Here is a 13580-nt window from a genome sequence, read left to right on the forward strand (position 1 = left end):
TTTACGCACTTTTGAGACCGCTTGTTTGTCAGGGGAAAGGCAAAGAGCTCAGCGAGCGACCCGCCACTCGTGATGCTGAACGGGTAAATGGCTACTTGAGATATTCGTACGTGTGTGGCATTCTGGCCTAGCGTCAGACTCGCCTCTGGCCAAAGCGATTTGAATAATTTATTTTTATTTTTCTGGCTACTAGGCACATTTTTACTTATTTTCTTCTAATCTAGCAAACAAAAATTACCTCATAGGTATACAGCGGAAGTAAAGAATCTCCTCGACATTCGCGGAATTTAAAATTTTTCAAGACGTAGTAATTTCGGGATTCTCAGCGAACGTAATATGATGAGAAACCGTCATTTTTCGAAAATCGCAAGCAAAATTTTCCAGCAAAACTATCCCAATTCCAGGAAAACGTCGCCGGTTCTTCGTTTTTAATTAATTCAATTGAGCAATGAGTCTGGTTCTGGAACATCCCGCAACCAATTTCGGCATATGAGCACGTACAGGATACCAAGCGTTTAAGTGAGGCCCCCGCAGGACGCGCAGGACTGTGTAAGGAAGACGAGATTTCTGGATTAACATGTTTACGACGCGGACGTCCATAAAAACTCTCCTCGGCCAGGATAAGGGGGAGAGGAGGATATACAGTCTGGGCCGAAAGAAATCTCTCGCCGCTCTACAACCCGTACATACATGTATCCTGTATATACATATATGTGTACGCGTGCAGTCTTATAAACGAGATGCTGGCAGGCGGGGCGGGTAAAGGGTTGGGGTTGTCAAAAAAGGATGTACAAGAGAGAGAAGAAAAAAAGAAGCTAACATAAAATAGAAACGGTGTTTATTTTCATGGGTGTAAAAAACATGGCTAAATTCGGTGAGCCTATGAACTCGCGCCGTCCGTAAGACCACCCGTAAAAACTTCCTCTTTCCAATAATAAATCAAAAACCCATATACAAGTCGACAAATTTTTATACGAGAAAATCAAACATTTTCTTTCCTTTATCTTCGATAATCGAGTGTCACTTCAGGAGGAACGTTATCGTAGAATCATGTACCTATAGATTAATTAACTTCATTGATTTAATTTTTTCTCTTCATCTAGAATATTACGATTCCGTCCTCCAGGCTGAGATAATTTATAGCGTGTCAATTTGAATTTTGATAATAATAATAAAAAAATTAAAAAAAAAACCTTCATTATCCACAGCTGCTGTGCAATATTTGAAGTTTGCCTGTGGAACGACGTGTAACGGCACGAGATACGTATATACATGTGAGTATGTACAATAATAAGCATACGGTATTATACACCAGCCACGCATGTATATTATACATATATTATTCAGTAAGCGGCAAATTATCAATGAAGATAATTAATTTTACGGTTTAGTTTTAACGAGTACATTGCGTCGTTTTTAGTTTGTTTTTTGTTTTCAATTTATTTTCACCTCTTTTACAACCCAGTTTAAATTATATTTTACGTACGAGAGACGGCCAAGTTTGAAAAGAGTCTCCGCGTACGGACGAGAGGCGTAGTGTAATTAGACTTTTTACTCGCAACGTTATATACATGTATACGTGTATCGAGTTGCACATATCTTAATTACAATCGTTTCTTATCTCGTGTTTCTTTCATTACCTCTACCCGCAATATTTCGTATCGAATGAATTGAACTTTTCGCCACAGGTGTAACTGTACGTTGAATGACTTGCGTGCACAACTCGTATCATACGTACAGTTTGTGATTATAATAACGCAAGTTACACTACGTCTCGAATTTGAGTACACAGACTGTATGATTTCGAGTGCGACAAGGGAATGAATATCGATGTGAAAGAAGCTAAACGCGTAAATTCTACGTTTACTTCCTGCAGCGGCAGTCAAGTTGGGCAAGAAATGTAGGTGTAACTTTAAGTATTCGGGGTTCGCGAGTGGGAAATAAGATGACCGAGAAGTAAGGTAAGAGAAAAAGGAAAAGTACTCTCACCGAATTCTGCTGGCCATTTGTCGGGCTCGGACTCGGCGTGGGTGTAGCGGTCGAACCTTCGGCGGAATTAATGCCTGTAGTGGGTGCATCCGATCCTGGACTACCGACGGTGGGAAAAGCTCGGGCAGGATCAGCCTGCCACTGTTTGTGAATCTGTTGCGCAGTATCCCTGAACCTCGCTCCCTGAAAACGAAGATGAAATTAAGTATGAGGAAAACCGGATCGTTATAAAAAAAAAAAAAAAAAAAACAAGAGCAAGTGAATAAAATCGAGCTGCCGAGATTAACCTGTCCGATAAATCCATTCGCATACACAGGTTCGCTCTTTGCCTCTTATCTCCGCGTCTTTATCTGTCATCTTGATACGTGCACGCCGGAATTATTATATACATCCAATTTTTATACTTTAATATCGTAATCTCGGGCAGTTGATGTTACAACAATTGTTGTGTGGATAAAAATTCATCCGTATTTGTATTATTCAAGTAACTTGTAAAAATTTAGAAAAAAAACATCGATCGGGACTCGTAAGAGAGGCGTCGAAGAATTTAAACAGATTAAAAGTTCGTCTTGAACGTGCTTCGAAAATTGCCGCAGCACAATATTGCCTTTACATCGGTGATATAAAATTCTGTATAATGTTTTCTGTATTACGTACAGCTCGTATCAAAGAGCCAGAAGCGTAAAAAATTGATCGAGGGTATACTGATTAATTACCTCGTCGAAAATATCGTCGTGTCCTTTGCCGCGGGACTTGTATCTCATGTTTGCATTGTCTCGGGTTCTATTTCGGTGTTAAAATATACCTCGCCCGTGTAAGAATTTAACTACAGACGCGTGTCGAACAACGAGCATTAAACGTCCGCTTGGATAATTGTGGAGTAAGAATCCTTAGGAAGACAAAAGCCCGTGCTGGAATGAGGGGAAAATAGAATTGTCTTAGGAGAGGATAAACCGTCGTTCAACTCGTCGGCGTCGCGACGCCGGCACGTGAAACTTGTGCACTTGTGATCTTTTTCTGTCTCACTTGTTGTTGTCTTCGTTCTTCAGGACTACCGGCTTTTTAACCGACTATTAATAGGACCTAGTGGCGCTCGAACGAAGGTCGGCCCTCGATGTCTTCTGCAGTGGCGCCCGATATTTCCCTACGTTATATACGCGGCTATATTCACGGGTTCATTCATTATTCATTCGGATATTCAGATAGCCTTGCCGACACGATGCCTCGTTTTTCCCTCCTTCTCTCCTCCCCCTATAATCTGATCTCCCTCTATTTTTTATTTCCCTGCAGATTCACAGTTTGCTAACGCTCGACTCGACTCGCCCTTTATTTTTAGCTTATTATTGCGCTTCCAGGACTCCTCCTCGATCCATCGTAACTGGTTCTTCTGGCACACCCACGCATTTTATGGTCTATGCACTGACTTTCCACCCTGCCGTACACGCGCACAATTTCTATGATGCAGAGTTTAAATCACTGTCGCACGATTATCGGTCCGGGAATTATGATCGCGAAGCTGCAGAGGTTGTCAGGCGTTAGCTGGAGGCTAGGTTGGAATCGGTCGCGAATTATCATTCTATAATTACTTTATCGTATCCATGCGGTGAAGTGTTGCAGAAAATATCCACGAGGTTATCGTAAAGGAAATTTATCGTTTCGTTATAGAATCGATTTGATCTTTGAAACATTTTTTTTCTGTGATCTAAAGTTCGTTATATCACATTATGTTATCCTCAAATTTACAAGATGCATATTGAATACAAGATTTTTCGGAAATATCATCTCCAAAGCCTGGATTTCTGCTCATTACTTTCACTCATTTTTCACCCCAGAGGAAACAAATCGGATAGACGAATGATTAATTTTTCACCATGAAATTGTATGCGAAAGAATTAAAAGTGTTAGCTTTTAAACGAAGGTCCTAATTTACAGACTTCTAGATTGTAATGAAAGTAAAAGCCTGTGCACATAAATCCTTGAACATATCGATGCACGTGGGTATATAAATCAATAAACGATTGAGCGTGACCCAGTTCTATTTCTCACTCGCCCACAACAATTGAAACTCCAACTGCTGAATGGTGAAAATAGAGAAATTATATTCCAGAAGAATCGTTCACTGGTATATATATATATATTCAATTGCAGCACAATACGCAGAAGGTGTGATAACAAAAAAAAAAAAAAAAATAAGAAATAAAAAAGATTGGCACAAACACGAATGTAAAATATCCCGATTAAATCTGCTCCCAACTTCGTACGCAGCACCAGCAGCAGCGACGTATTTATCGAACGGATCAAGGAATGTTTGATATTCAGGAAAAAGAAGCAACTGCGTAAATACGGATTTTTAAAATTTTTTTTAAAAGAAATCGTCTTCAACTTTTAATACTTATAAATAAACATCCGGATGAAAGAGTCGAGCCGGAATTTCCCCGTATCTAATCGCGAACGGTTTTTCTTTACACTTTTATCGTATAAATTTCACATCGTAACGAAGAAGCTTGAATTTCATGTCTCTCTTTCTCTCTCTCACTCTCGCTCTCTCTCTCTTCCGTCTCCCAACCTTTGTACCGTCTTCACTGTGACGCGGTTGCACTCATGAATATTACGCAACGCCTCCGCGCGGATTCACCCGTTCATCCCGACACGATTTGTATACTTGACAACCCAGCCGTAACCACGTTTAGACAAAACTGGCGTAAAGAAGGTATCCGGACGATATAAAATACCCGCGTACCAGCGAAAATCCATTAACGACGTGAAAATTAAGGATCGAAAAAAAGGACCGAAGCGAAAATGGGAATGGTTCGCGAAACGGGGCGATTTACGAGCGTCGAATACGAAGCTGGTGGGATCGAGGCGAGTAGGATCGGACAAAAGGCCGGTACCGGTCATTCCGATCGGACGTCCGCCCCCGCAAATGGGTCATAGGATAAAACCGGTTTCCCCCGTGATTTCGACGTCCGCAGCGACATCGACGCGGCCATGCAGACGGCGTGCATTCGTCGATGATCAGCCGTGGAATCGCGCGGCGATTAAGAACGAATTTTCGAGGTACGCGCACCGCCGACTGTCGTCTACGTGCTTCCACGCCGCGGACCGATCAAATGACAGTGCGCTCGCTACGCGACTGATCGAGCTCCGTGCATAGAGGACTACTGGGGGACCAAGTAGCAGCGGCGTTCTCCAGAGCCGAGAGTAAGTCGAGAGTAAGTCGAGAGTAAGTCGAGAGCGCACGCTGCACGCACACGTTCGTAGGTGGATCTGCGTTCCGACCGGGCCCCGACGGGCAACCGGGAAACCGGGGAACTTAGTGTCAACCGAAGCTAATCGTAAGCCGCGCTCGTTGCGCGACTAATTTCGTCTCTGCAGCTCGGCGAGTAAGGCAGGTACATGACCTGCAACCTGCGCGCTTCGACGTCGGAGGTTTGTTTTTTGGCGGTCTCCTCGGATCCGGATTCCAGAATCGCTGCTTCTGAAGGAAATGCCGTATGCGCAATGAAATTCGATTCGGGCCCACCAAGAAATTTGTTGACTTTACTAACCGACGCTAAAAATTTGTCGGCTATCTGGGAGATCAGACTAATCATTTTCTTGATTGAAAACGTTGGAGGAAAATTTGCATTGCGATTGCTAGAATCTGAGACAGCGTGTCGGTTGAATCGTTTGTACCTGTAGAGAAATTGGAGTATGAGATGATGCTTGACAATTAGTTGCCAAGTGAATCGTCAGTCTATTCAATATTCGACAATGTACGTATTACGTACCTAGTGTAGCACAAAAATTTCAGCTCATGACAGAGTTGAGTCGATTCGCCACTCGGTCATTCATTATTCTCCGTTTGCAGTACGAATAATTTCATCAAATATCGATTGCTTGTTCGTGGAAGTCGTAAAAATTGCTGACCATCGATAAACTGCCAGAATCGAAATTCAAATTACTGTTCTTCTGTTAATTCTCTCTTAACTATACTGTCGAGGCAGGCGTGGAATTTGAAAAAAATGATCACAATCGAAACGATGAAAAGCCGATGTTTCAAGATTATTAAAATGGTCCTAGAATCGGAAATAAAAGAGTAGCATGTGTGACTTTTAAAAGTGGTGAGAATAAGGCTGGACTGGACTTAGCTCTGGCGTTTTGTATGCTCGTAACGAGCGAAGAGATGATTATTTGTCGCGATAAGAAAGTTTGCAGTAGCTGGTACGCCGTGCTATTCGGTCGAGCGAAGAGCTAGGAGACCTTGGGTCGTGTATAACGCAAGAAGCCAGCGGCCTAGCACCCAGCTACTGCAGGCGTCGCGGTTTTGAATTTGAAAAGTGAAATCGAAAATCACCCATACCTGCCTGCACCGACCTTTGCAGTGACATCCGAGCCCAGCGAGATTCTTTACAATCTCATTATACCCGCCACAATTAGCAGTATCTCTAATTAGTAAACACACCCGTAATATTCATGCGCGAGTAATAATAATCGTGTAAGTTTCACCTTATACCTGGTCTTGTAAGTGCCAAGGTATAATTCGTTTTAATTGCTGAAAGAAAAATTACTCAAGACCAATTATTTATCGCGTTGGGCGAAAGGACGATTACGCACTTACTTCTGGCGATAAAAAAAAAACGAATTTTTTCTCGACAAACTGATTAGGAAATCTACTTGTTCAATTCTTCATATGATTTTCGAGAGGAAGAGACGCGTCTTTTCTTTTTCATTTTTAATCAGGTCACTATTCATTGAACGGTATGATAAAAATTGTGGAGTACCGAACGGAACACGAATCGTGTACAGTATGCATGGGCGTGTCTAACAATCCGACATTCCGTCGACCCAGTTATGAAACGCGCGTCTCGAAGTGCATCGATGGATATATAATACGTACATATCTACATACCTACGTACAAGTGTGTGCTCACGCATGCATCTTGACACACTAACCGTAGATACTAGCGTTATTATCTATCGAAGAAAAGAGATAGGAAAAAAAAAAGAAAGAACGCACGGTTGCAGCAGAGTCGTAACAGGCATTAACCGCGAGTTTACGACTCGTCGGTGCGTATCCACTAGCCAATGAGTGTAAAGCGTGTGTCTTTGCTTTAAAACTTGTGGACAAGAAGTGGAAAAATCCTGATAATAGGGTGACCAAAAATCGAAGGTCAGAAGAGACAACGATGAGAAAAAGTAAAAAAAAAAAAACAGAAAGAAAAGGCAGACAACGAAACTGCCGGAAGGTCGTAGCCAAAGACAATTACGTTGGTTATTTCTGAGTTTGATTAAAGGCCTTTCGTCTATGCCCGATGGGCTATCCGATGTGGCACTGAGCCAGCCTCATTTGCCCCGTCTTGTCAAACAACCTCCTATTATATGTAAGTTGTGTATAGATACGTATGCGGTTGTATTGCCAAAGGTTAACTCGCATAGATGGAAGTTATATCCCATACACGAAATAAAACACGAATTACAGGCTCGCCATTTACTCCCTCTACGCTTACAAGTATTAATATACGTGTATAACGGCGATAGCAGTGAGCTACGAACATGAACTTTAGAACAAGTCATCGTTGCAATTACCCTTAACACTTTCCGACAACCTGGTACCGTAACCTTTTCCCATCTAATTCTTGCCAACCCCGTTTATAGATCATTAATTAGAATAATTCACAGCGTATCGATCCGGGAAAATTTCAATTACGCGATGAAATTATGTAATCTTTCATTCGTCGTCTTTTGGGACAGGAAATCCGCGAATATTATCTTCGTACAGTGCGGTATTGACGTTTGTCCCCTTATCAATCGACGCCACACGGAAAAGTAAATACGTAAACATCCCGTAGTATACTACGAAAAAGATAAGGTCTCTCCCGTTGGATACGTGGAATATTCATTCATTCATTCATTCATTCATTCGTCCTTTATCGTTATTTGTCGTATCGTCTAAATAACGGACGAACATCAGACCGGATGGAGTTTTCTTCTTCCAAGAATATATTCAAAGTACAGATAATTTTAGCTGTCCGTTTTTTATTTTATTTCGAATATAAATTTCCTTCCATTTTGCCAAGCACGTAGCATCGTAATAACAAGCCCCCAATTAATTTATCATCTCCGAATATGAAAGAAGCCGTCTCTGAGTAAAAGAAAAAGCGGGCCCGCGATGTAGCGTCTCAATCGAACCGAGGAATGCGGTTGGCGATCAGAAATCAAACAAAAGATTGATAATTAATAAACGAACCCTGCTCTCCGCTAATGCAGCATAAGCCGACCCATTAAGTTATCGAGACGACTCCTCACCTTCTTCCTCGAAGTCGAGCCGGGCTGCTGCACGTGCAGTAATGATATCTTTTTAGTCTTCCTTCGGGGTCCATGGAGCAGATTATAAGCGGCGTAACGACGAGACGACTTCGGGGATCGAATTTGAAGAAGAATTCCAAGCCACCCGATGGCGCTACAAAAGATGTCGCGTAGCTTTACACCCGATGCACCGCAGTCAGCGAGAAACCGCCAGACTGGACGACATCTCGGGTTAAGGTAAACCGCGATGCAGGATTCTTACTTCCGGAAACGATAGCCGGCCCTGGAATAGTTTCCCGTTTCGTGCACGCGCTTACTAGTACGTATAATGCAGGTATATAATTCTACCATGCGGGTTAAGTCTAGTCTGGTTCTTCCGTGACATGCAGACGTGCGTACGGCTCCGGTAACCAGTTTTTACAATTTTTTTCCCTCGTTTTACGCAACTATTTCTCAAGCTCGAAGTCATTTTTATTACAGTACAGCACAACTTGCGGCCCTTCCACGGTACCGACGACGTGTCTGCTATATTCACTGTGACGTACGTCCGTTGTACGCACCAACCGCATTACAGCTACGGAACACGGGGACTCGATTTTATCTTTCATCAAAAGTTTCGTCAACCCGTACTTACGTACAGTACAAGAGTTGTCGTCGTGAACGCTCACTGGCGGAAGACTTCTGACCGAGTCGAGGTGTCAACTTACTCCATTATGCAGCTCTTTCTCTTCCTCTTTCCATATAACTCGACCAAAACTTTTCTTTGCTTTTCAGCTGTGCAGCAGCCGCGACAACAGGGTCATTTTTCAAAAGCAGAACGGTTTCGCGTCTAGTATTTTACTCGTCCTGCGAAACGGTCTGTCTCTTTGAATCGTTGGACATAGTTCGAGATAAATGATCTCGTATCGAGTTATCTCTCGAAATTTCACGAAGAATCCGGGAATGTTATTAAAAATTATTTCTTTAAAAATTTCCAGAAGGAAGTGAATTTTTACCGTAGGTACACAAATTTCTTGTTCAGTTTAAATCGAACGTGAACCGCACAAAGATACGGATACACTTCCGTTTTGTCTTACTGACGTGACGATAAGTCTTTCCACGCTTATAATTGACAGCTGGGAAATTGCGTCGGGGTATTTCGATGACGTTAAATAATGACCAAACTGAAACGGAGAGATGGTCTCAGGGGTAAGGGTGTTCATCGTGTCTCGAAAGAGACGGAAAGATGGAGAAGAGAGAGAGAAAGGGATGGTGGATGTTGGCGAATGTCCAGCTTACGGTGCGCTTTTCGCGGGTCTAAGTGAGTCTAGGCGAGTGTGCTTGCACGTGTGTATTCCCCTGGGCAACGTGCTTTACAACCATAACTGTAGTAACATACCTCGATATACTCGAGGGAGGGCGTTCAGCGGCTGTTTTTCAAACGACACTTGATACCATAGAGAGTCTCGTATGGGTAAATGGCGCGGCTGATTTTACAGCCAACAACACACACCCTGCACCACCCGAGAAGAGTCACGTTCTATACGCTCGAATAAGTGCACCTGGCCTCTTGGAACGCGAATCCCTTCGTACCTCGAGTTGGAAAGCAACTGTCGAACATGTTTCGTCGTTCATTACCTGCACTTTTCTCAAGCTTTTCATTGCTTATCCGTAACAGAGAAATATACAGTGCGTCAAGGAGTGATTACGGTGTGTTGATTGGGAACGATAGTGTAACAGTTGCTTTTTTTTTCTAACGCCTGCACTATCGCGGTTTTGCATCCAAAACGAGTGATGGGCCATCGTACGATCGGTTCCAAAGTGGTGCTCTAGGAAATATCAAAGCAGTGATATTGTAGATGTACGTATACCAAAAGGTCGCAGAGGTCTGGTGTATCATGAGTCACTGCACAGAGATCGAGTGGAATTTTGCCCGTAACGCCCACGACGCGACGCGATCGTCTGCAGCCTCCACCTTCCTCTTCCTTTCCTTCGTCTTTTTCCTTTTCTTCTTCTTCTTCTTCCTCTTCTTCCTCTCTCACTTCTACTTCTCCGTGACGCTTTTGCAGGTAAAAAATATGCGCGCACGCGGATGATGATACTCGACTTCGAGGTGGAAAATAACGATGGCATTAGTAATGAAACGGTTCGATAGATAGTCGTTTCGCTACAACTGTACATCTCTACTAACCTAATGGCCGCTTCCTCGTAGAATCGGTATTTTTAATACTTATACACAACCTTACGATCTTCACGGTCCCCGCACATCCCGCAATATTCGTTAATTACGTACGTTCATACATTACGGAATTACGTGCCGTCCGATGTGGGATTCGCTGGTGCATAGACAGTGAGAGTTCAAGCTCTCGAAAGTCGAATGAGACGTGTTCGATATTATTGTCTATTATTTACATCTCAATCGATTGACAAATGCCGTAAATATATTTCTGAAGAAAATTGTTCCAAGTCGAAAATTAATTCAATAAGAATAATCAAATCTAGTTTTACATTCGCCGCAGGCTTAATCCTCTTGGATCAAGTACTTATTACAACTAGGTGGTGATTGAATGGAAAAAATATTTAGAAGCCAAATCGCCCGAGGCCAACGGGCAAGACCGAGTGTGTGTTTCATTGAAGCAACACGTTGTATTAGCAAAGGACCAATAAGGGAGTACGTGACCAATCAGCTATACCAGCAGAACAATTTAGTGGGCTTTCAATTTCTCTCTCTCTCTCTCTCCCTTCCCGCTGTAGCATTTAATGTAATGCCTAGGCACGTATGCTTGTATAGAATAACATTGGTATTAATATTAATAGCAATAACAATAACAATTATGTCAGAGCCTCCCGAGGCACGCCGCTCATTTTTGACGATCCAAATGCACGTAAGTGTCGAGGGACAAACACAAGTGGGACGATTAGAGCGTCTCTCCCTCTTCGTCTCTGCGTTGAGGAGAATAAATATGCGCATATATGCGTAAGCAAATACCTGCACAGACTTTCTGCCGTTGTGTGCACGCTTACGAGTGCCTGTTTATTCTTAAGCCAAGTTCACACGCCGTATAGGAGCGCAGGGCTCACGTTCGTACTTTTCTCGTACGAACCTTGCGATGCATGTGCTTTCGAGCTGTACGTAAGAGGCAATGCGGACCGCGCCTTTATTTGACTTTGGCAAGCGCGGCTGTTCTTTTCGTCAAACACACAGGACGTATCCTTTTGACGACATCGCGGGGTTCCTTCGTACCTGCGAGTTGTACCACCTCGTATACACGTTTGCACTCCACCTATGAATCTGTGCTCACAAACGCATCCCGCCCTCGAGTCGGAACCTTGTCTCGGCCGGCGTCTGTAAATCATGATCTTCTCACACTTCCCTTTCACCATTTGTCGTCTCATTTTTTCTTCAAACATTCATTTCATTCTTCACCAGCTCGTTTCTACGACGTTCGAGTATCGCGTCCGTCGAATTTATTACTCGAACTACCGATGAATACGAACGTTAAATCCCTCGAGTAGACACGTTAATTTACTCATTTTCGTCCTCGACTAACAATGAGGGCAGAAAACAGAATTTGAAATGTGACAAAATTTGCGAAACTTTTACGAACCCCTGATTTCTTATCTACCGATGTCAACTAGTCTGTGTTAAAAAAATACGAGGCGTTTTTCGATCGTTACGCAATTGCGTTTGACGCACGTGGCGGATTGTTGCGAGCATTGCGACCGATTTGCACATACGATTTATTCGCGATTGATCTTGATTGAACTTGAACCCTACAGTTATACCTGACCGTGATCGAATCAGAAGGTTGCGCGAATCCTGCGACCAGCGAACGGCTGGAGAATTTGCGTGCGAAAAATGATACGCAACCGTCGTTATAATATCCCAGTGACGATAAACCCGTGAATGCCAACATGCCGGATTCCTCGGATGATACGTATGGGTATTCCGTTTGGATAAGTAAATTTTATTTTGTGTTTGATACAAGCCTCACCGCTGTTTGGAATTTCTAAAAAAATTCCACTCCCAAAATAATAGCATGAAAATAAATTTTCCAAGGCACTGAAAGAAGAGAGGCCAAAAGAACGCGAGCTGGAACACGGTTGTAGGCGTGACGTCATCGTCGAGCTGGTTGAATAAAAATGTGAAATAGAAGCGATAGGCGAGCGAAGGCACGAGCTGTACGAGTGTGCATGCATATGGCTGTAACACGATAGCATTCGCAGTTTATGTAACGAAATTAGCATTCAGTTCTAAGTTGCCGAGTCGGTTTGGTTCTCGTAACATATCGGAGTAAAACCCATCGAGTCAAACGGCACGAAAGTGAGGCCCGCTCATTGCGTCATCGGAGAAGATTCTTCTGGTTATACGACAGTACGGGTCTGCACACCGGTAGAAATGCCTAATCGCGTGTATAAAATTGTGCGAAATATCGGGGGTCGCTATGCCCGGCAATAAAATCCGTTCCCAGAAGGACCTGCAATTCCTCGGGCGTCTCTTTTTCGACCGACATTATATTTCCTCGAGGCAAAAATAATAACGCTCCTCACCTTGACGACTTTTTAATTCGTGATCTCTCCTCCTCGCCAAACCTGTCCCTCTCCCTCTCCCTCTCCCTCTCCCACTCCCTCCCTTTCTCTCCTTCTGTTTCCTTTCCCCCGGCTATCCGGCCGTAAGTCCGTCTCCATCTCGTTCACCCGCACAGAAGAAGAGAACCCGGATCGTGCGGACTGCGAACACGAAGAGGCGACCGGATCGTCGCTCGTTATCTTGATGCGCAGGCGAGCGAGAATTTGATTTTCGCTTCATTTGCATCGGGAATTTATTTCTCGCAATTATATACTGTCCGAGAATTTATGCCGCCGTTTATATTACGCCTAGAAAACGCGTCATGACCGTTCTTCGATACCGATCATTTTTTCATATTTCACCTGTTTATTCACTTACTGAGTTTCTTTCTTCGTTTTGCGTTTCTACCACCTTTCCACCAGCGCGAAACAATATTTACCGCCGGAAGTTACAGCTTCGATTGATTATGTATTCCAATTTTATTTTCCTCAATTTTTCGATCCGACATTTCCTTTTTTTTTCTTATACCCTCTCGTATCTCGTGCGGATGATAAAGATCGGTACCGAATCGATTCGTATGTCTGTACAGCGGGGAAGAAGTATTAATAGAGGAAGAATTACGAGGTGGGGATATATTTTTTGCAGATAACTAGGCCTCGTGACTATTACATCTAGTTTTACCTGAACTAGGACGGCGACGTCGAGGTACGGGAATGACATCAATGTGTGTCGGCACGTCTACGTCTATATATAT

The 13580-nt window shown here is 43.2% G+C and overlaps 1 protein-coding gene across 7 annotated transcripts in view; it reads right to left on the reverse strand.

Moving 5' to 3' along the window:
• Positions 1–13580, reverse strand: part of LOC124298676 (tensin-1) — a 99340-nt gene that overhangs the window by 44332 nt on the left and 41428 nt on the right. For 5 of the 7 annotated variants that reach the window (XM_046750998.1, XM_046751001.1, XM_046750999.1 and 2 more), the window contains one exon: positions 1990–2172. In XM_046750998.1, coding sequence (XP_046606954.1) covers positions 1990–2172 — 183 coding nt within the window. Of the gene's footprint in view, positions 1–1989; positions 2173–2705; positions 4064–4381; positions 5134–13580 lie in introns of those variants that run through there. The other 2 variants (XM_046751002.1, XM_046751003.1) reach the window with 2 other exon arrangements.

The sequence above is a fragment of the Neodiprion virginianus genome, chromosome 2 (assembly GCF_021901495.1).
Source record: "Neodiprion virginianus isolate iyNeoVirg1 chromosome 2, iyNeoVirg1.1, whole genome shotgun sequence".
NCBI lineage: Eukaryota > Metazoa > Arthropoda > Insecta > Hymenoptera > Diprionidae > Neodiprion > Neodiprion virginianus.